This window comes from Scyliorhinus torazame, chromosome 13 (assembly GCF_047496885.1).
Source record: "Scyliorhinus torazame isolate Kashiwa2021f chromosome 13, sScyTor2.1, whole genome shotgun sequence".
Classification (NCBI taxonomy): Eukaryota; Metazoa; Chordata; class Chondrichthyes; order Carcharhiniformes; family Scyliorhinidae; genus Scyliorhinus; species Scyliorhinus torazame.
This window is the reverse complement of record NC_092719.1, coordinates 81,905,167-81,926,351: the sequence shown is the minus strand read 5'-3', so window position 1 is coordinate 81,926,351 and position 21,185 is coordinate 81,905,167. Positions and strand designations below refer to the sequence as shown.

Here is a 21,185-nt window from a genome sequence, read left to right as displayed (position 1 = left end):
GCCATAGTAAATGTCCAGAGAGGGTGGAATTCATGGCGGGAAGACTCACAAATTAAATGCAAATGTATTTAAATGAGGTTCCCGACGTTCCTGAGTGGGAACCTCGTTACGTTACGGGTGAGGGTAGTGGAAAACGGGAAATGAAATCTCGCCAGAAGATTCTCTTTTCCCGACTCTCACGGGCTCAAAATTCCATCCATAGTGCCGTCCAGTGAAGTCGAATTGCAAAGCCAATATTCAACTAATATCACTTGTTGTAAAATTATTAAAATAGTTTGTTTTATTTTTAAGCTTCAGCCACATGTTGGAAAATTACATTAACATTTATATGAGGTTGAACCATGAGGAGGTAATAGTCCAACTTGTAAGAACTCTGGCAAAAGATTAAAAATTGAAGCTAAATCAGAGAAGTAATTGCCTCGACCAGGTGTTGCAGGCTGGCACATTCCAAAGACCAGAACAATGTGCTGAGGGATGGACTAAAACCTGAGGTAGTCGCCATGGAGGCGCAATTGGGAAATGTTGTTAAGGCTTTTCAGCCAAAGTACATGGTGGGGGGGAACTGTGTAGAACCCCTCAGCAGTATGCATAACAAGGAACGAATATCGTAAATATCAAGAGTATTGAAATTGTATTGAGGAAACTCAGAGTGGGACAAATTGTAGGGAGACATGCTGATTTTTGTTGCACTTTCTGTAATTTTCTAGTTGAATAAAACAGTGTAATTTATTCCACATACTGTCTGAATGAAGCAATTTATACATTAATATCTAAGTGAATGTGACATTGTGTGGTAAAGGCACAAGGTGGAGTTCAAAAGGACAAATCAACAAGGTTAACAGAGCACTTTTTGGAATACAATTACCAATAGAGGAAGACCAGTCAGTCACTGGCGACAGGAAACTTCATGAAAGCTCATAGAACTTTCAGAGAATCGATAACTCAAAGAGTGATGAGAAACATGGATATTAATGCCCAAAATTGAATGGATGTCACCGAGTTATGATGTGTAGTGGCAGACAGGTACTGCACCTATGGGAGATTGGCAAACAAGAAGACACTGGCACCAATAGCTGCAATGATGCAGGAGTTCACTGCACTATAGAGACCTAATTGGAGTGGGGCACAGCACTTATAGGGGCTCGAATGCTGGGGGCGGAGCAGGGAATGGCGACAAAGTTAAATTAAGTTAATTTTGGTGGGCAATATGATAGGCAGATTCTGTCCTTGCGTCTTCTCTGCCCTTTATTTAAATGTTACAGTACGATAAGCAGGATATAGAGAAGCCGAGTTTTCAACCCTTTGGTCAGTAACACAGCTTTAATCAAATCATCCCTTTTTATACATTCAAATCTCCTAATTTCCCTTATCTCCAAGATTGGGTATCAGTTTATACAGTGCCCTATATGATGCTCATGATGTGGAGATGCCGGCGTTGGACTTGGGTGAGCACAGTACGAAGTCTTACAACACCAGGTTAAAGTCCAACAGGTTTGTTTCGATGTCACTAGCTTTCGGAGCGCTGCTCCTTCCTCAGGTGAATGAAGAGGTATGTTCCAGAAACACATATATAGACAAATTCAAAGATGCCAAACAATGCTTGGAATGCGACCATTAGCATGTGATTAAATCTTTACAGATCCAGAGATGGGGTGACCCCAGGTTAAAGAGGTGTGAATTGCATCAAGCCAGGACAGTTGGTAGGATTTTGCAGGCCAGATGGTGGGGGATGAATGATGCTGTTCGTCTTATCCTCAGCAGTTTCAATCAGCCCAAGTCCGGGCCTGTGTTCAACTATTAATTTACTCAATCTCTCATTAAGGGAGTCTGTATTTTTCTAATTTAATTGTGCGCACATTATCATGGATCCCGACTGCCCTTTCTGCTTATTTTCAAACCAACTCTTTCCTTCTCATGGGACAAGAGGAGAAAGTGGTGAGGACTGAACTCTGAGTGTCACTCACCCTGGGATGGAGAAGCAGTGTAATGAGGGTCTCAAAGTTATCCGGGTAAGCCAAGATCATGAAATGAAAGAAGTGCTTAATAAGTAGCTGTATATAGTGCTCGGATTTATAGTTAATCTGTATTGTCAGGCATGGATAGCTTGTTTACATAGACTGTATTATGCATCAAAGGTATCTAGCTGGCTGACTGGAGGACAGTACAGTTCAACAATCTAACAAATCAGTCATTATAATTACATATCGAGCCATAGTCTGTTGGTGCAAATATTATAAGGCATAGTTTGTGATTCTTGTAGTTAGTAAAAGTAGAATATTAAAAAGGAGATCACAGGTGAAAGGATAGATCACCTGGTATGCAAACATCACAGTTCTACTGTGTTTTAATTAACACTTGTGCAAAAACACATATTAGTTTAAATATGGACCTCTGATTTTAACAGTAACAAATAGCTCTTTTTCTGAATAAAAGCAACAAAATATAAGACCTGTTCAACTTACTGAGAAAATGTACAGAGCTTCCAAAAGTCAAAGTGGGAATCTCCACATAATTACCCACAAAAAAAAACAACTAGAATGAATCATGATTTAGAAGAATTCTTTTGTCATTTCTGATGGAACAGCGTATGCCAACAGCATCGTCCATCACCAGCCTGAAATAAGTGATGCAGGTCCTCAATGAAAGTCTTGAGCTCTCCGATGCTGCTGCTAGAGGATAAATCAGACAATGGGCCTTTCCCCCAGGGGCTTGGCCTCGCTTGAAGTGTTTGGATTAACATTAGCGCTCTCGGAGACATCAGGACCAGTAGAGGGAAACACCGTGGTTTCCCTTATGGCCATCTCTTTTGTTGAACCTGTTCCAGAACGTTTGTTCACTCCCATCCACACTTTGACTTGCTGTTAAAGTATTCCTTTATTTTTAAAATGCTTTCCTTCATTTCTTCCATACCGTCAATCTCCAGTTTACTTTCCAACTGTAAAGCAAATTCGAGTGATGGATTGTAGATACTTGATCACGAGTTGACTCAACATAAAATGTACTGCGCAAAACTGGCCCATGTCAATGTGAATGAGAAAGACGTCCGGTTGCGGCTATGCGGAGCTAAGCCGCACATTCGGCGGCTCCCGTTAAAACGGACTTTCGGGCTCTCTTGAGGAGCCCCAACGGCAATTGTTTCGACAACTTCCAGTGTGGGAAGGTGAGCAAAGTCCCCCCTCCATAGTGTATGGATTGGACCAGGAGTGGAGTGGTCAAAAAAGCGTTTTTGGAGCAGCGAAAAGTGCGAGGGAGAAAAACAAGATGGCGGCGGGCGTAGATCAAGCGGCATGGGTGCAGGAGCAGCAGGAGTTTCTCAGGCGCTGCTTTGAGGAGCTGAAGAAAGAGGTGCTGGCGCCAATGCTGACGGCGATCGAGGGGTTAGTGGAGACCCAGAAGGCCCAAGGGGCGGCGATCCAGGAGGTGTGGGAAAAAAACGCGGAGAATGAGGATGAGATCTTGGGCCTGGCAGTGAAGGTGGAGGCGCACGAGGCGCTGCACAGGAGGTGGGCGGAAAGATTCGAGGACCTGGAGAACAGGTCGAGGAGGAAGAATCTTCGAATTCTGGGTCTCCCTGAAGGAGTGGAAGGGGCCGATGCTGGAGCATATGTGAGCACGATGCTCAATTCGCTGATGGGAGCGGGGGCCTTTCCGCATCCCCTGGAGCTAGATGGGGCTCATCGGGTCCTGGCGAGGAGACCCAAGGCCAACGAGCCGCCAAGGGCGGTAGTGGTGAGGTTTCACCACCTCGTGGATAGAGAGTGTGTTTTGAGATGGGCCAAGAAAGAGCGGAGCAGCAGGTGGGAGAATACGGAGATCCGAATCTACCAGGATTGGAGTGCTGGTAGAAGAGAGCTGGTTTTAATCGGGCCAAGGCGTTGCTACATTGGAAGGGGGTGAGCTTCGGAATGCTGCAGCCAGCGCGATTGTGGGTCACATTTCAGGATCGACACCACTACTTCGAAACGCCTGAGGAGGCTTGGACCTTTATACAAACTGAAAAGTTGGACTCAAACTGAGGGTCTGTGGTTGTGGGGGGGAGGTCGGTTGTATACAGGGTTTTAACTATGTGTAGGGAATGTTCCACGGGTTGGGTGCTGGATGGGGATGGGGGAAGAGATCAGATGGGGAGACTGTGAGAGAATGTGGGCATCGGTGCTAGAGGGAGGAGAGGCCCGGGGATGGGGGAATTGGGATAAGGCTGGTAAAGGAGCTGCGCCAGAGGGGGCGGGGCCGTCTTAGGAAAGCGCGGGCTTTTCCCGCGTTAGGGAAGGAGGGAGGGGGGGTGGAGGAGCGCACACTGACTGATGGGGATGGCGGGGGAGGCTGGGGTCAGCAGGAGTCAGCTGACTTACGGGAGTGTTATGGGGGGTGCAAAAGAGCTAGACACGTGTCTAGTGGGGGGGGGGGGGAATATAGGGTTGCTGCTGCATTGGCCGATGGGGAACTGGAAACAGAAGAGGTGGTCGGGATGGGGGTCCCCCGTCTGGGGGACTGGAGGGTGTGGGAGGTGCGGGCACGGGACTGGCCTAGATAAGGAGATGGCTAGTCGGCGGGGGGGGGGAGCCCCCCCAACCCAGCTGATAACTTGGAATGTGAGGGGCCTGAATGGGCCGGTTAAGAGGGCCCGAGTGTTCGCACACTTAAAGGGACTGAAGGCAGACGTGGTCATGCTTCAGGAGACACATTTGAAGGTGGCAGGCCAGGTCAGGTTACGAAAGGGATGGGTAGGACAGGTATTCCATTCGAGGCTGGATGCAAAGAACAGAGGGGTGGCAATACTGGTGGGGAAGCGGGTGTCGTTTGAGGCCAAGAATATTGTAGTGGACAATGGAGGTCGATACGTGATGGTGAGCGGTAGGTTGCAGGGAGCGTGGGTGGTATTGGTAAATGTATACGCCCCGAACTGGGATGATGCTGGATTTATGAAGCGTATGTTGGGGCGGATTCCGGATCTGGAGGCAGTAGCTTGATAATGGGGGGGGGATTTCCACACGGTGCTGGACCCAGCATTAGATCGCTCCAGATCTAGGACGGGGAAGAGGCCGGCTGCGGCCAAGGTGCTTAGGGGGTTTATGGACCAGATGGGGGGAGAAGATCCGTGGAGATTTGCTAGGCCCCTGGCCAGAGAATTTTCTTTTTTTTCTCACGTACACAGAGCCTACTCCCGGATAGATTTTTTTGTTTTGAGTAGGGCGCTGATCCCGAAAATGGAGGGAACGGAGTACTCGGCCATAGCCATCTCAGACCACGCCCCGCACTGGGTGGAGCTGGAGTTAGGAGAGGAGAGCGACCAACGCCTGCTGTGGCGTCTGGATGTGGGATTACTGGTGGATGAGGAGGTGTGCGGGAAGGTGCGGGGTGCATTGAAAGGTATTTGGAGGCCAACGACAATGGAGATGTGCAGGTGAGGGTAGTCTGGGAGGCGCTGAAGGCGGTGGTCAGGGGAGAGTTAATCTCCATCAGGGCTCACAGGGAGAAGAGAAAGGGCAGGGAAAGGGAGAGGTTAGTGGGGGAGATCCTAAGGGTAGACAGGAGATATGCAGAGGCCCCCGAGGAGGGACTACTTAGGGAGCGGCGAAGTCTCCAGATGGAATTCGACCTGTTGACCACAGGGAAGGCAGAGGCACAGTGGAGGAAAGCACAGGGGCGACGTACGAGTATGGGGAGAAGGTGAGCCAGATGCTGGCACATCAGCTCTGTAAGAGGATGGCAGCGAGGGAGATAGGTGGAGTCAAGGATAGCAGGGGAACTACAGTGCGAAGTGCGGTGAAAGTAAATGAGGCATTTAAGGACTTTTATGAGGAGCTGTACAGATCTCAGCCCCCAGCAGGGGAAGAGGGGATGCGACGATTTCTCGATCAACTGAGGTTCCCGAGGGTGGAGGAGCAGGAGGTGGCTGGTTTGGGGTCGCTAATAGGGTTGGAGGAGCTGGTTAAAGGACTGGGGAGTACGCAGGCGGGGAAAGCCCCGGGGCCAGATGGGTTCCCGGTTGAGTTTTACAGGAAGTATGCGGACCTGTTCACCCCGTTGCTAGTGAGGACTTTCAATGAGGCAAGGGAGGGGGGGACCCAGCCCCCAACAATGTCCGGGGCGCTGATCTCTCTGATCCTGAAGCGAGACAAGGACCCACTGCAATGTGGGTCGTATAGACCGATCTCGCTCCTCAATGTAGACGCTAAGTTGCTGGCAAAAGTGCTGGCTACGTGAATTGAGGACTGTGTCCCAGGGGTGATTCATGAGGACCAGACGGGATTTGTAAATAGCAGGCAGCTGAACACCAATGTGCGGAGGCTCCTAAACGTGATTATGATGCCATCGGTGGAGGGAGAAGCGGAGATAGTGGCAGCTATGGACGCGGAGAAGGCCTTTGACCGGGTGGAGTGGGAGTATCTCTGGGAAGTGTTGCGGAGGTTTGGGTTTGGGGAGGGGTTTATCAGGTGGGTTAAGCTCCTATATAGAGCCCCGGTGGCAAGTGTGGCTACGAATCGGCGGAGGTCGGAGTATTTTCGGCTGTATCGAGGGACGAGGCAGGGGTGCCTCCTGTCCCCCCTGTTGTTTGCATTAGCAATTGAGCCTTTGGCCATGGCATTAAGGGAGTCCAGGAAATGGAGGAGGGTTGGTCCGAGGGGGAGAGGAGCATCGGGTGTCACTGTATGCGGACGACCTGTTGCTGTACGTGGCAGATCCAGTGGTAGGGATGGTGGAGGTCATGCAGATCCTAAGGGAGTTTGGGGACTTCTCGGGCTATAAGCTCAATGTAGGGAAAAGTGAGCTCTTTGTGGTGCATCCAGGGGACCAGGGAAGAGGGATAGACGACCTACCGTTGAGGAGGGTGGAAAGGAGCTTTTGGAACTTGGGGATCCAGGTAGCAAGGAGCTGGGGGGGCCCTGCACAAACTTAATTTGACGCGGCTGGTGGAGCAGTTGGAGGAGGACTTCAAAAGATGGGATGTGTTGCCACTCTCTCTAGCGGGCAGGGTACAGTCGATTAAAATGATGGTCCTCCCGAGGTTTCTTTTTGTATTCCAGTGCCTTCCTATTATGATTACCAAGGCCTTTTTTAAGCGGGTAGGTAGGAGCATCATGGGTTTTGTGTGGGCAAACAAGACCCTGAGGGTAAGGAAGGGGTTTGTGGAGCGTAGTAGGGACAGGGAGGGCTGGCATTGCCGAATCTGGGTGACTATTATTGGGCAGCCAACGTGGCAATGATCCGTAAGTGGGTAATGAAGGGAGAGGGGGCGGCATGGAAGAGGTTGGAGGTGGCGTCCTGCAAAGGAACGAGCCTGAGGGCGCTGGTGACGGCACCGCTGCCGCTCTCGCCGACAAGGTACACCACGAGTCCGGTAGTGGCGGCAACGCTAAAGATCTGGGGGCAGTGGAGACGACATGGGGGTGAGATGGGAGCGTCGGCGTGGTCCCCGATCCAGGAGAACCATCGGTTCGTCCCAGGGAGGATGGATGGGGGATTTCGGAGCTGGCATCGGGCAGGGATCAGAAGGATGGGGGACCTGTTTATAGACGGGACTTTTGCGAGCCTAGGGGCACTGGAGGAGAAGTTCAGGTTACCCCCGGGAAATGTGTTCAAGCATATGCAAGTGAGAGCGTTTGTGAGGCGGCAGGTGAGGGAATTCCCGTCGCTCCTGGCACAGCGGATTCAGGACAGGGTGATTTTGGGTGTATGGGTCGGAGAAGGCAAGGTTTCGGCGATATATCAGGAGATGAAAGAACAGGGGGAGCCTTTGGAGGAGCTGAAGGGCAAGTGGGAGGAGGAGTTGGGGGAGGAGATTGAAGAGGGTCTGTGGGCTGATGCCCTGAGTAGGGTTAATTCCTCTTCCTCATGTGCCAGGCTCAGCCTGATACAGTTTAAGGTTATTCACAGAGCGCATATGACAGGGGCGAGGCTGAGTAGGTTCTTTGGGGTGGAGGACAGATGTGGGAGGTGCTCGGGAAGCCCAGCGAATCATGCCCACATGTTCTGGTCGTGCCCAGCACTGGAAGGGTTCTGGAGGGGTTTCGCGAGGACTATGTCCAAGGTGGTGAACGTCCAGGTCAAACCAAATTGGGGGCTGGCATTATTTGGGGTGGCGGACGAGCCGGGAGTGCAGGAAGTGAAAAAGGCCTGTATTCTGGCCTTTGCGTCCCTGGTAGCCCGGCGGAGGATCTTGCTATTATGGAAGGACGCAAAGCCCCCCCAGTGTGGAAGCCTGGATAAATGACATGGCAGGGTTCATTAAGCTGGAGAGGATAAAGTTTGCCTTGAGAGGGTCTGCGCAGGGTTTCTTCAGGCAGTGGCAACCATTCCTAGACTATCTCGTGGAGCGCGAGAAGGAGCTTGGTCAGCAGCAGCAGCAACCCAGGGAGGGGGTTGGGGGTGGGGAGGGGAGGGGAGGGGGTGTTTCTTTCGGGGGGTGGATATTTGGGCGGGTGGCGGAGGGTTTTTTTCCCAGGTGGTATTTGTAAAAGCATACGGGAGGGTTAATATGTGTGGGAGAAACCCATTGTATAAGTTCTGTATTATGTTTGATTGATATGTTTATGTTCTGTACTGCTCTTTTTTCTTTTTGTTTTCTGTTACGGGAGGGTGGGGGGGGGTTTGACTGGTTGAAAATTTTTGTTGGAAAAACTTTGAATAAACATATATTTTTTTTTTTAAATGTGAATGAGAATGTGCAGTCCTCTTCACTTTGTGTTAAGGTGTCGTTAAAAAGGTGTATACATTTTACTAGTATAAACTTTCAATATAACTGAGGCCAAAAGTCTGTGGGGTTACAGCACTCACCCTCTGGCACTCAGGCAGAAGGCTCCAAAGTAGGCAAAGACCAGGTCAGGTCAATCAACCCTGGCAGTTATGGGAGTGCCTGGTTGGCAGTGATGCCTCTGGCTGCCCAAGCAAAGACAGGGTAAAGTGTGAGGTTTCCTTGGGGTGATTTTAAGCCCGTGATCGGTGTGAGTCATGGGCCCAGAATATCGCGAGAATGGGAAAATGATCACTAGTGAGATCATGATTTCAAATTTCCCCAGCCCTCGCAATGAGACTCTTCATTTAAATACATTTCAATATAATTAGTGGTCTCCCCATCATATGTTCTCCCCAAATAAAAAATTCCCCCTTTGCCAACATGGCGTCACGTTGGTGAGGTTTACAATAGCTTTTGCAAAATGTGAAGCAGTCAAGAGGAACCCGCCAGCCGGAGGGGGAGAGGGGCATGTCCAGGCAGTGCCCTACCAGGGGGCATTGGGGGTGGCGGCGGCAGTTCTCCGTATGTGTGGGGGATGGTTGCCCCACTTTGTGGGAGGTTGTCCTTGCACGCGGGGGGAGATCCCTGATTCCGTAGGGGGGGGGGAGGGCGGTGGGGTGTGTTTTGTGTTAACGCAGATCGGGGCGCTCTTTAAAAACAGCACCCTGGTCATGCCCTGCCCCACCAATGTAATGGCAAAAACCACACTCCAGGTTTTATGTGCACAGAATGCCAGAGAATCTGGAGGAAACTCAGCTGTGCAGCCAGTTTTCTCGCCCCAGTCAGCACTTCTGTCCCATATCTCTAGTCTGGGGCCGCACTGGAAGACTAGTACACTGGGCAACGGTGTGCACAGTTTAAAAAAAAATTTAAACTAATTTTTGCGGGGTGTGGGCTTCGCTGGCTAGGCCAGCAATTGTTGCTCATCACTAACTGCCCTTGAGAAGGTTGTAGTGAGCTGCCTTCTTGAACCGCTGCAGTCCATGTGGTGTACGTGCACACAGTGGGGTTAGGGAGGGAGTCCAGCATTTTGACCTAGGTCTCACAGAATTGTTACCGAGCTCATCTTAGCCACAATTTCTGATCCTCCCACTGTGGTCAACAAATGAGGTATGCCTCTCATAATTAAGGTGCTTACTATCATTACTTAAGTGAAGTGACCCTTCTGCTGCAATGGAAGTGACCAGTATCAAAGAACTGCAGAATTTTGAACCCCTCCTGACCTGGGCAACTCCGGCTGGGGGTTGGAGGTCCAGTACCTGTGACTATTGGACTATTGGGTTTATAGAACTCTTTAGAACTATAGGAAGTGTAAGGGTTGAAGTCACTGTCACAGATACAAAGCTGTACGCTCTCCCTCACCTGAACAGAATACCTTTGGACATATTTCCCAAGTTCGACCATAGCACTCCATTCTTTAAATTCATTCTCGTGCTTCTGAAAGAAAATGATTATATTGTTTAAGGATTTGTCATCCTGACCAGTGGGATGAAGTGAATGATGTGCCAGGAACGTTCCGCCATAAATACATCCCATTACCTTTGATTCCTCAGTAAGAAAGATCTCCATCTCCTCCTTGGTCACTGCGCCCATGTCAGCAATCTGTTGGTAGTAAGCTTTCACTTCTTCCTTGTAGTGTGAAATGTCTCTGGCGTAAAGCACTTTATTGGTTGGTGAGTGCTGAAAAGGAAGACCTTGTATTTATCTAGAGCCGTTCAAAATCTCAGGGCTTCCCACAGCATTTCACAGGCAATTACGTTTTTTTTAAGTGCAGCCACTGTTGTAAGTAGGAAATGGGCAACCAATCTTCACAGCAAGCTCCCACAAACAGCAATGTCATAATCACCAATCTGTTTCGTCGCATTTGTTGAAGGATAGAAATTTGCTAAAACACCTGGGTGAACTCCTCTGGATCTTCAAATAACATCACAAGATCTTAAGAGAGCAGATAGGTCCACAGACTCTCATCTAAAAGGTAACACCCCTATTAGTGCAACACCCTGTCAGTATTACACCACAGTGCCAGCCTGTTCTCAAGGATTTAGAGTGGGACTTGAATCCAAACATCTGACTCCAGAGACCAAAATGCTACCCATTGAACCACAGCTGAAAAAACAGAATCAATCACTAAACCCAACAATTAAAGCTTTAAAAGATGGACAAATACATTTGACTGAGATATGGTACAGCCAAGCCTTGTTTGAAAATAGGTGTAGCCTTGAGGAGCCGAATAGCCTACACCTCTTCTGATCGACTAAATTGCACAGGTTTTTTGAAATCTGCAGCAACACCACTTCTACAATGTTCCACCCAGAACCTCTTGCCCTCCTGGTAACTATATTTAAAGTATTTATAACTTGGTGTAAATTTAGAAATTCATTTTAAAGCATTTTGTTGGGGAAATTTTGTAAACGACCACAAACTACAAAAACCAAGCATCAGAAGGAAAAGGAACTGACATCGAGCCCAATATGAGAGAGAAACTATTGGCGTGATCGGCTGGCCATACCGCACCTGAATGGGAGTACAATGTGGCCAGTAGATACCGGGGAAGCCTCCCATGGGCCTCTACGCCTCGCGGAGTCTATCCTAGTCCCACGAGGTGACGCAACCAGAATCCTGCCCACAATGGGCAGGACCAAGCAGCACGCAGTAAGTAGGTTTTAAACCAACGTATGTATACTCACACGGCATCTAACGGCCTCCCCAGAATGTCCCAAGCTGGCACCATTCAGTACTGGTCCACACAAACGTGGACCAGGCGGAATAGCACCCGGGGGTCCCCCTGGTCCTTGGAGGCCCTAAGTGGCCAGGGATAGTGCGGGGTGGCCCCGTGGCCATTCCCCTGGAACGCGGGCACCGTGGCACTACCAAGGTGCCCAGGTGGCACCGTAAAGCCTGCAGGAGCACTACCAGGGTGCCAGGGTGGCACTGTCAAGGTTAAGGGCCTGAGGGGGACCATGCCCATGAAAGAAGAGTGGAGGGATTTCCGGTGGCAGCCATGGAGTGAGAGGTCGCTCATTTGGTAGCTCCCACTTGTGGTGGAAATTTGGGACCTTATGCCCCGACGTATGGGGGATTTGAGCGGTAAAATTGAAGGCTGGTGAAGAAGAATTCCCCACCAGTTTATGGAGTCGTGGACCAGAAGTGGTCGTCAAAGAAGAGATTGTTCGACAAAGAAGGGAGTGGAGTCTGCAGCACAGGGAAACATGACGGAGGCTCAGGGAATGGGATTGTCGGCCCAATGGTCAACGGAGCAGCTGCTGAACTTCCTCCAGGAGAGCTTTGCCAAGCAAAGGCAAGAGTACCTGGACCCGATTAAGACGGGGATTGACCGGGTGGTGCATAGATTGGAAGCCCAGGGACAGGCGATCAAGAAGGTGGAAGAGGCGGTGGCTGAGCACGAGGACCAGCTAACCGCGATGGCGGCAGAGATGGGGCTGATGAGGGACCACCAGAAAAGGTTGCAAGAGAAGGTGGAGGATTTGGAGAACAGATCTCGCAGGCCGTGTGGTGATGTGCATCAATGTAAATGCATGTAGGCTAGCTAGACATTAGAGGGAGCACCAGAGACATCACAAACGCACACTCAACCAATAGATCAGTTAGCTAGGACATGACCAATGGACATTCACGATGCACACAGAGGTGACACCACCACAGGAGGGCATTACACCAACCCATATATAAAGGACACCACACACATGATCTGTCTCTTTCCAGTGGAGACAGTCAGTGAGTAGAGACACAGGGTTGATTCAATATTACACCCACCACGTGGATTGCAGCAACTGGTTAGTCAGACTGGGTAGCTATAGTAGGATTAGCAGTAGTGTCGAACCCAAGTAATAGAAGTGTAAATAGTTTAATAAACGTGTTGAAGTTATCTCCACGTCTGAACCTTCCTTTGTCAAGTGCACCACAAGGAAGCCGCTTATGTTACACCGAGAACATAACAAATCAGGCTGAACCTGAGGATCGTTGGTCTCCCAGAAGGTATTGACGGATCAGATGCAGGGGCATACGTGGCATGTATGCTAGAGAAGCTGATGGGAGATTGTGCGTTTACTCGGCCTTTGGAGGTGGACAGGGTGCACAGAACGCTTGCGAGGAAGCCGCGGATGAATGAGCCACCGAGGTCCAGTTCCTGGACAAGGAGCAGATCTTGAGGTGGACAAGACAGATGAGGAGTTGCAAATGGAAAGGCAACGAGCTGCGCATTTACCAGGACTTGGGTGCGGAACAGGCTAAGAGAAGGGGGAGCTTTAACAAAGTAAAATCGGCCCTCTTTAGGAAGGCCCTGAAGTTCGTAATGTTGTACTCAGTTCGTTTGTGGGTCACCTATGAAGGCCAAGAACTCTTTCGTATCGTAGGAGGAGGTGATGAACTTTGTGAAAGACAGGGGACTGGCAGGTGATGGAGGACATTGAACTTGGGGACGGGCAATTCTGTACTTGTGCTGTTTGATTTCTTTTCTTTTTGGGTTTTATATGTATTGGTTTTGTACCAGGTTTTGGGCCATTGCTCAGTGTTGTTTGTGGGTTAACTTGATGGTGGGTGGAATTTTCTTCTTTGTGTTTGTTGGGGATTGTAATTTGCGAGCAGGGGCGAGGGAGATCAATGGGGGGTAGAATGCTTGGTGCCATGGGCGGGGGCTACCAGGCTAGCTCCACGGGCTAGCTCACGAACAGGTGACTTGTTTTTTATGGAGGGTTGGGATTGTTGTATTGTTTAGGGGGGAACTGTTCTGCTGACAGGGGAGGGACTGGCGAATGGAAGGAAATAGGAGGTCGATGAAGGTGGACACCCGAGGGTGGGCCTGAGGCGCGGGACGTAGGCTGGAAGCTAGCCTAAGAAGGGTGATTGTTGATTGGTGGGGGGGGCGTGGCGTGCCCTCCGACCAGGCTGATCACATGGAATGTGAGAGGGCTGAATGGGCCGGTCAAGTCTGCGCATCTGAAGAGGCTGAAGGCGGACGTGGCAATGTTACAAGAGACACCCCTGAGGGTGGTGGATCAGCCTAGACTGATGAAGGGTTGGGTAGGGCAGGTATTTCATTTGGGGCTAGATTATAAAACTGGGGGGTTTGCAATCTTGATTAATAAGCAGGTTTCATTTGAGGTAGGGAGTATAGTGGCGGATTTGGGGAGTAGATATGTTATGGTAAGTGGGAAGTTGGAGGGGATGCCAGTGGTCTTAGTGAATATTTACGCACCAAACTGGGATGACGCGGAGTTTATGAGGCGGGTGTTGGGGAAGATCGTGGACCTGGACTCACATAGGTTGATCATGGGGGGACGGGGGACGGACGGACAGGGAGAGTGCCAGCCATGGCGAAGGCGCTAAAAAGGTTTATGGAACAGATGGGGCGGGGGCGGGGGGGGGGGGGGGCCGCGGGGGGGGGGGGAGATCCGTGGAGGTTTGGACGGCCAAGAGCGAAGGAGTTTTCTTTTTCTCCCATGTACACAAAGGGAACTCCCAGATTGATATTTTTGTTTTGAACATGGCTTTGCTGGCGGGGGTGGTGGATGCCGAGTATTCGGCGATCATTGTGTCAGACCATGCCCCACACTGGGTGGATTTACGAGTGAGCAAGGATTGGGGTCAACGCCAGCAATGGAGACTGGGGGCGAAATTCTCCGGAAACGGCGCGATGTCCGCCGACTGGCGCCCAAAACGGCACAAATCAGTCGGGCATCGCGCGGATGCTCCGCATCTTTGGGGGCCGAGCCCCAACCTTAAGGGGCTAGGCCCGCGCCGGACGAATTTCCGCCCCGCCAGCTGGCGCGGAAATGACATCTCCGGGCGGTGCATGCGCTGGAGCGTCAGCGGCCGCTGACGGCATTCCCGTGCATGCGCAGTTGAGGGTAGTCTCTTCCGCCTCCGCCATGGTGGAGACCGTGGCGAAGGCGGAAGGGAAAGAGTGCCCCCACGGCACAGGCCCGCCCGCGGATTGGTGGGCCCCGATAGCGGGCCAGGCCACCGTGGGGGCACCCCCCGGGGCCAGATCGCCCCGCGCCCTCCCCAGGACCCCGGAGCCCGCCCGTGCCGCCTTGTCCCGCCGGTAAGGTAGGTGGTTTAATCTACGCCGGCGGGACAGGCATTTTAGCAGCGGGGGGTCGGAGAATCTCGCCCTGGATGTAGAACTGTTAGCGGATGAGGGGGTGTGCGGACGGATGGGGGAGGCCATCCAGGATTATTTGGAGATGAATGATACGGGGGAAGTTTCGGCAGCAACTGTGTGGAAGCGCTGAAGGCATTGGTTAGGGGGGCGGTCATTTCGATACGGGCTCACAGGGAGAAGGTGGAATGGGCAGAGACGGATACGTTAGTTAGGGAGATACTCCAGGTGGATAGAAGGTATTCTGAAACCCCAGAGGGTTGTTGAAGGAGCGGCAGAAGCTGCAGATGCAGCTTGGGCTGTTATCTACAGGGAAGGCGGTGGGGCAGTTGAGGAAGGTGAGAGGGGCGATATAGGAGTATGGTGAGAAGGCCAATAGGATGCTAGCACACCAGTTAAGGAAAAGGGAAGCGGCCAGGGAGATAGGAAGAGTGAAGGATAGAGGAGGAAACATGGTACTGGGCCAAGTGGGGGTGAATGGGGTGTTTAAGGAGTTTTACAGTCGGTTGTATGAGTCGGAGCCCCCAGTTGGGGTGGAGCGAATGAGGCAGCTCTTGGAAAGGTTGAAGTTTCCAAAGATGGAGGGGGGGTTGGTGGAGGGGCTGGCAGCCCTGATCGGGATTGAAAAAATACTAGAGCGATTGGAGGCCATGCAGTCGGGTAAGACCCTGGGACCGGACGGCTACCCAGTGGAATTTTACAAGAGGTTTTCTGGGATACTGGGCACGCTGCTGGTGAGGGTATTTTAATGAGGCAAGGGAGCGGGGTGTCCTTCCCCCAACAATGTCACAGGCCTCGATTTCATTGATCCTGAAGCGGGAGAAGGGCCCAGAGCAATGTGGGTCATACAGACCAATCTCCCTATTAAATGTTGAAGCCAAATTGCTGGCCAAAATCCTGGCCTCGAGGATTGAGGACTTTGTTCCGGGGGTGATAGGGGAAGACCAGACGGGGTTTGTTAAGGTTAGGCAGTTAACGGCCAATGTTAGAAGGCTCCTGAATGTGATCATGATGCCCTCCGAGGGGAGGGAGGCGGAGGTGGTGGTCGCTATGGACGCGGAGAAGGCCTTCGACCAGGTGGAATGGAATTATTTGTGGGAAGTTCTGGGATGGTTCAGGTTTGGGCGGGGCTTCACTGACTGGGTTCGGTTGCTGTACCAGGCACCGATGGCGAGCGTGCGGATGAACCGGGTGAGCTCGGACTATTTTAGATTGCACCGGGGGAAGAGGCAGGGATATCCCCTCTCCTCACTATTATTTGCCTTGGCTATAGAGCCATTGGCGATGGCACCGAGAGTGGCAAAGGACTGGAAGGGACTAGTCCGGGGTGGGGGGGGGGGGGGGTGGAACACAGGGTCTCACTATATGCAGACGCCTACTCCTATATATTTCCGACCCATTAGGGGGAATGGGGGAGATTATGCGGAACTTAGGGGAATTTGGCAGGTTCTCGGGGTACAAATTGAATATGAGTAAAAGTGAGGTTTGTGTGATCCAAGCGAGGGGTCAGGAGAGGAGACTGGAGGAGTTGCTGTTTAAGGTGGTGGGATGTAGTTTTCGTTACCTGGGTATTCAGGTGGCACGGGGTTGGGAGCAGCTACATAAATTAAATCTGGGCCGATTAGTTGAACAACTGAAGGAGGACTTCCGGAGGTGGGACATGCTCCGTTGTCACTGGCGGGGAGGGTACAGACCCTAAAGATGGCGGTTCTCCCAAGACTTTTGTTTGTTTTTCAATGTCTCCCTATTTGTATTCCAAAGGCCTTTTTTAAGCGGGTGAACAGGGTGATATCTGGGTTTGTATTTGGGTGATATTTGGGTGGGTAAAACCCTGCGAGTAAAGAATGTGTTGCTGGAGCGGAGCCAAGGGGAGGGATGGCTGGCACTGCCGAATTTTAGGAACTACTACTACTGGGCGACGAATATAGCAATGATTAGAAAGTGGGTAGTTGGGGAGGGGTCGGTGTTGGAGCGGGTGGAGGCGGCATCTTGTAAGGGCACAAGTTTGGGAGCATTGGTAACGGCACCTCTGCCGTTCTCACCGGCCTGGTACTCCACAAGCCCAGTGGTAGTGGCGGCCCTGAGAGTCTGGGGGCAATGGCGAAAGCATATGGGAGTAGAGGGAGCGTCGGTGTGGGCTCCAATCTATGGTAATCACCGGTTTGTGCCGGGGATGATGGATGGGGGGTTTCGAAAGTGGCAGAGTGCGGGTATTGAGAGGCTGGGGGATTTGTTTGTTGATGGGAGCTTTCCCGGTCTGGAGGATCTGGAAGTGAAGTTTGAATTACCGGGAGGGAATTGGTTCCGATATCTCCAGGTAAGGAATTTTGTGCGAAGGCAAGTTTTTACCTTTCCGCTCCTTTCGCCACAGGGGACAAAGGACAAGGTAGTTTCTAGAACAGGGGTGGGGGAGGGGAAGGTATCGTAAATTTACAAAGGACTTATGGAGTGGGAGGAAACCCAGGTAGGGGAGACAAAACGTAAATGGGAAGATGAGTTGGGAAAGGAGTTAGAGGCGGGTCTGTGTGAGGATGCCCTGAGCAGTCAGTACGTCCTCATCATGTGCCAAGCTCAGCCTGATACAATTCAAGGTAGTCCACTGGGCACACATGACGGTGGCCCGGATGAGCAGGTTTTTTGGGATAGAGGACAGGTGTGGGCGACGTGCAGGAGGGCCCACAAATCATGTCAACATGTTTTGGGCATGCCCGAAGCTCAGGGAATTCTGGCAGGGATTTGCAGATGTCATGTCCAGGGTGTTAAAGGTGAGGGTGGCATTGAGTCCAGCGGTGACGATTTTTGCAGTGTCGGAAGATCCGGGAGTCCAGGGGGTGAGAGAGACTGATGTTTTGACCTTTGCCTCCTTGGTAGCCTGGAAAGGGATCTTACTAGCGTGGAGGGCCTCGAAGCCCCTGAAAGCAGGGGTATGGATTAGTAACATGACTGGGTTTCTCAAGCTTGAGAAAATCAAGTTCGCCCTGAGAGGGTCACCATTAGGGTTCGTCCGGAGTTGGCAGCCATTTATTGATTTCTTCGGAGAAATTTGAACGGTCAGCAGATTCAATATGGGGGGGGGGGGGATGGGGAGGGAGTTAGACTATGTCAGTCTAGCTTAGGAACTGTGGGAGATGGAGGGGTGCGTTGTGTGTTGAACTATGTTTATATCTGTACTTCTGTCTTGTTATAAAACCATAAATGCCTTAATGAAATGTTTTTTTTTGAAAGAAAGAAGAGTGGAGGGGGGTACGAAGGGTGGGGAGGCGGTGGGGTGAAGGGCCTCTGGAAGGTTGGGTGGGGTGGGGGGGCAAATGAGTAGGGGTCCTGGAAGGGGGAGCACCCGAAAGGGGTGTGGGAAGATCTGAAAAGCAGGGAACTCAGCGACCCCAATGTGACTCTCCACACTTGGAGGAGTGTGGGGGTACTGCCCATATGTGTGGGGGGTAACATTGCCCATGGGTGGGGGTTGTGGGGGACCCGCAAACTCACTTAGAGATCAGCGCACCCTTTCAAAATGGCAGCCCATTCTCTGAGGAGCCGGTCTGGCCAGTGAGCTCAGCTGAACAATGAGGAAACTAATTCTAAGTGTGGGTTAAACTGGAAACACCCTGATTCATCTGAGGAAAGAGCAGTGCTCTGAAAGCCAGTGATTTGAAACAACCCTGTTGGACTTTAACCTGGTGTTGTAAGACTTCTTACTGTGCTCACCACAGGCCAACGCCGGCATCTCCACATCATGGCTGTCATACACATGGTAAGAGCTCTGAAATGCAGAGGGATCGAGGGTTCCTTGTGCATTAACTGCAAAAGCTTAGTGTGTAGTTGCAGCAAATAATTAGGAAAGCTAATAGAACATTATCATTTATTGTGAAGAATACAAAAGTAGAGGGGTTATACAGAACATTGGTGAGACCACATCTGGAGTATTATGTACAATATTAATCTCCATATTTAAGGAAATATGTAAATGTGTTTGAGGTAGTTCAGAGAAGGATTATGAAACTAATACCTGGATTGGGCATGTTGTGTTATGAGGAAAGGCTGCACAGGTAGGCTTGTATCTGCTGGAGCTTAGAACAATAAGAGGTGACTTGGTCGAAACATACAAAATCCTGAGGGGGATAGGTAGGGTGAATGTGGAGAGGATATTTCTTTGTGTTGGAGAATCTAGTACTCAGGGCCACTGTTTAAAAATAAGGGGTGGTCCATTTCGGGGAGAGATGGGAGGATTTTTCTCTCTCAGAGGATTGTGAGTCTCTGGAACTCTTTCCCTCGAAAGGTGTGGAAACAGAGTCTTTGAATATTATAAAGGCAGAGCCAGATTAAAAAGGGGATTAAAGGTTATCAGGGGTTGTTTGAGGTAGATAGGAGTTTTGCAGAGGATGGGGACCCAGCAAAGCTGGAAAAGAGGAAGGAACTACAGGCAAGCTTTGACCAACTATCTACCAGGAAGGCGGTGCGCCAACTGAGACGAGCAAGGGGTGCAGTTTACGAACATGGAGATAAGGCGGGGTCTGTTAGCAGGTCAGCTCCGGAGGGAAGTAGCGGCAAGGAAAATTGTGCAGGTGAGGGATCGGGCAGGGAAGTTGGTGGTGGCTCCGGATCTGATTAACAAAGTTTTTGAGGAATTTTATGAGAGGTTGTACAGGTCAGAGCCACCCGGGGGAGATCGTGAGATGCAGGAATTTCTAGATGGGTTTGAGTACCCGAGGTTAGGGGAGGGGGACAGGGCTACATTAGAAGGAGCAATAGTGGAGCAGGAGATAAAGGGTGCGATTGGGAGGATGCAGTCGGGGAAGGTGGCAGGGCCGGATGGGTTTCCGGTGGAATATTATAAAAAATTCAAGGATAAGCTGGCACCCCTGATGGTGGAGGTATGGTAAGGCCCTCTACTACAAGTACGGGGGTAGTCCCTGCTGCTGGCCCCGCCCAGTAGGCGGAGTATAAATATATGTGTGCTCCCCATACAGCAGCCATTTCACCAGCTGCTGTAGGAGGCCACACATCTTAGTGTAATAAAGCCTCAGTTGTATTCAACTCTCGTCTTTGTGTCATTGACCGTGCATCAATTTATTACACTAAAGTTTCCAGAAGATGGACCTCCGCATCAAGCCAGATGGCCTGCAGCTGGATCCGCGATCCAGCAACGCCAAAAAGGACTTTGAACATTGGCTAGCCTGTTTTGAAGCTTACATCAGGTCTGCACCAGACCCAATTCCGGAAGCTCAGAAGATCCAGATCCTCTACAAGCGGCTGAGCTCCAACGTCTTTCCGCTTATCCAGGACGCGCCGAACTACGACGAAGCCATGGCGCTACTGAAAGAGAACTATGCCCAGCGGACGAACATGCTCTTCGCCAGACACATACTGTCTACTCGTAGTCAGCTTCTCGGTGAGTCCGTAGAAGATTTCTGGCATGCTTTAATTCCCCTGGTCAGAGACTGTGACTGTCAGGTCGTCACGGCCACGGAACATTCGAACCTCCTCATGCGGGACGCTTTCGGCACGGGGATAGGGTCAGACCACATCCGCCAGCGACTTTTAGAGGGGGCCACACTCGACCTCGCGGAAACCAAAAAGCTGGCGCTATCGGTGACAATCGCCTCGCGCAATATCCATGCCTACACCCCTGGCCGCGCGGCCCACTCCTCCAAGCATCGTGGGCTCCACAGAAGACCACCTCACCGGGGACCCCACTCAACCAATCCTACGCCTGTGCCACGCACCAGCCAGCCTACCAGATGTTACTTCTGTGGGCAGCAAAAACACCCCGCCAACGCTGCCCGACCCGCAGCGCCCTTTGTAAGGCCTGCGGCAAGAAGGGGCACTTCGCCGCAGTGTGCCAGGTCCGCTCAGTTGTCGCGATCGCCCCGATCCCCCCCCGCGTACGGACAGTGGGCGCCATCATCTTCCCCTCCTCGGACCACCTGCGGCCCGTGGGCGCCGCCATCTTGTCCACCTCAGGATCTCCAGGCGCCGCCATCCTGTCTCCCCCACGGCACATAGGCGCCACCATCGTACCAGGACCCGTGCCCCTCAGGCACTCCATCGTCCAACACCAGCGACGACCAGCCTCGGTCATGATTGACCAGTCTCGCCCGCCCAATCTAGCCACCGCCTCGGCAAGTGTGAAGATCGATGGGCACAAGATCTCCTGTCTGCTGGACTCCGGGAGCACCGAAAGCTTCATCCATCCCGATACGGTAAGGCGCTGCTCCCTCGCGGTACACCCCGCCAATCAGAGAATCTCACTGGCCTTGGGTCCCACTCCGCAGCGATCCGGGGGTACTGTATAGCCACGCTTACGATCCAGGGCGTAGAATTCAGCGG

General features: G+C 51.5%; 1 protein-coding gene across 1 annotated transcript in view; it reads right to left on the bottom strand.

Moving 5' to 3' along the window:
• Positions 1-251: 251 nt before the first annotated feature.
• plxnc1 (plexin C1) overlaps positions 252-21,185 on the bottom strand; it is a 361,547-nt gene continuing 340,613 nt past the window's right edge. Inside the window, exons 32-34 of the mRNA XM_072471872.1 lie at positions 10,277-10,417; positions 10,100-10,174; positions 252-2,935 (exon numbers count right to left, since the gene is read on the bottom strand). Coding sequence (XP_072327973.1) covers positions 2,834-2,935; positions 10,100-10,174; positions 10,277-10,417 — 318 coding nt within the window. The 3' untranslated portion in view covers positions 252-2,833. The remainder of the gene's footprint in view (positions 2,936-10,099; positions 10,175-10,276; positions 10,418-21,185) is intronic.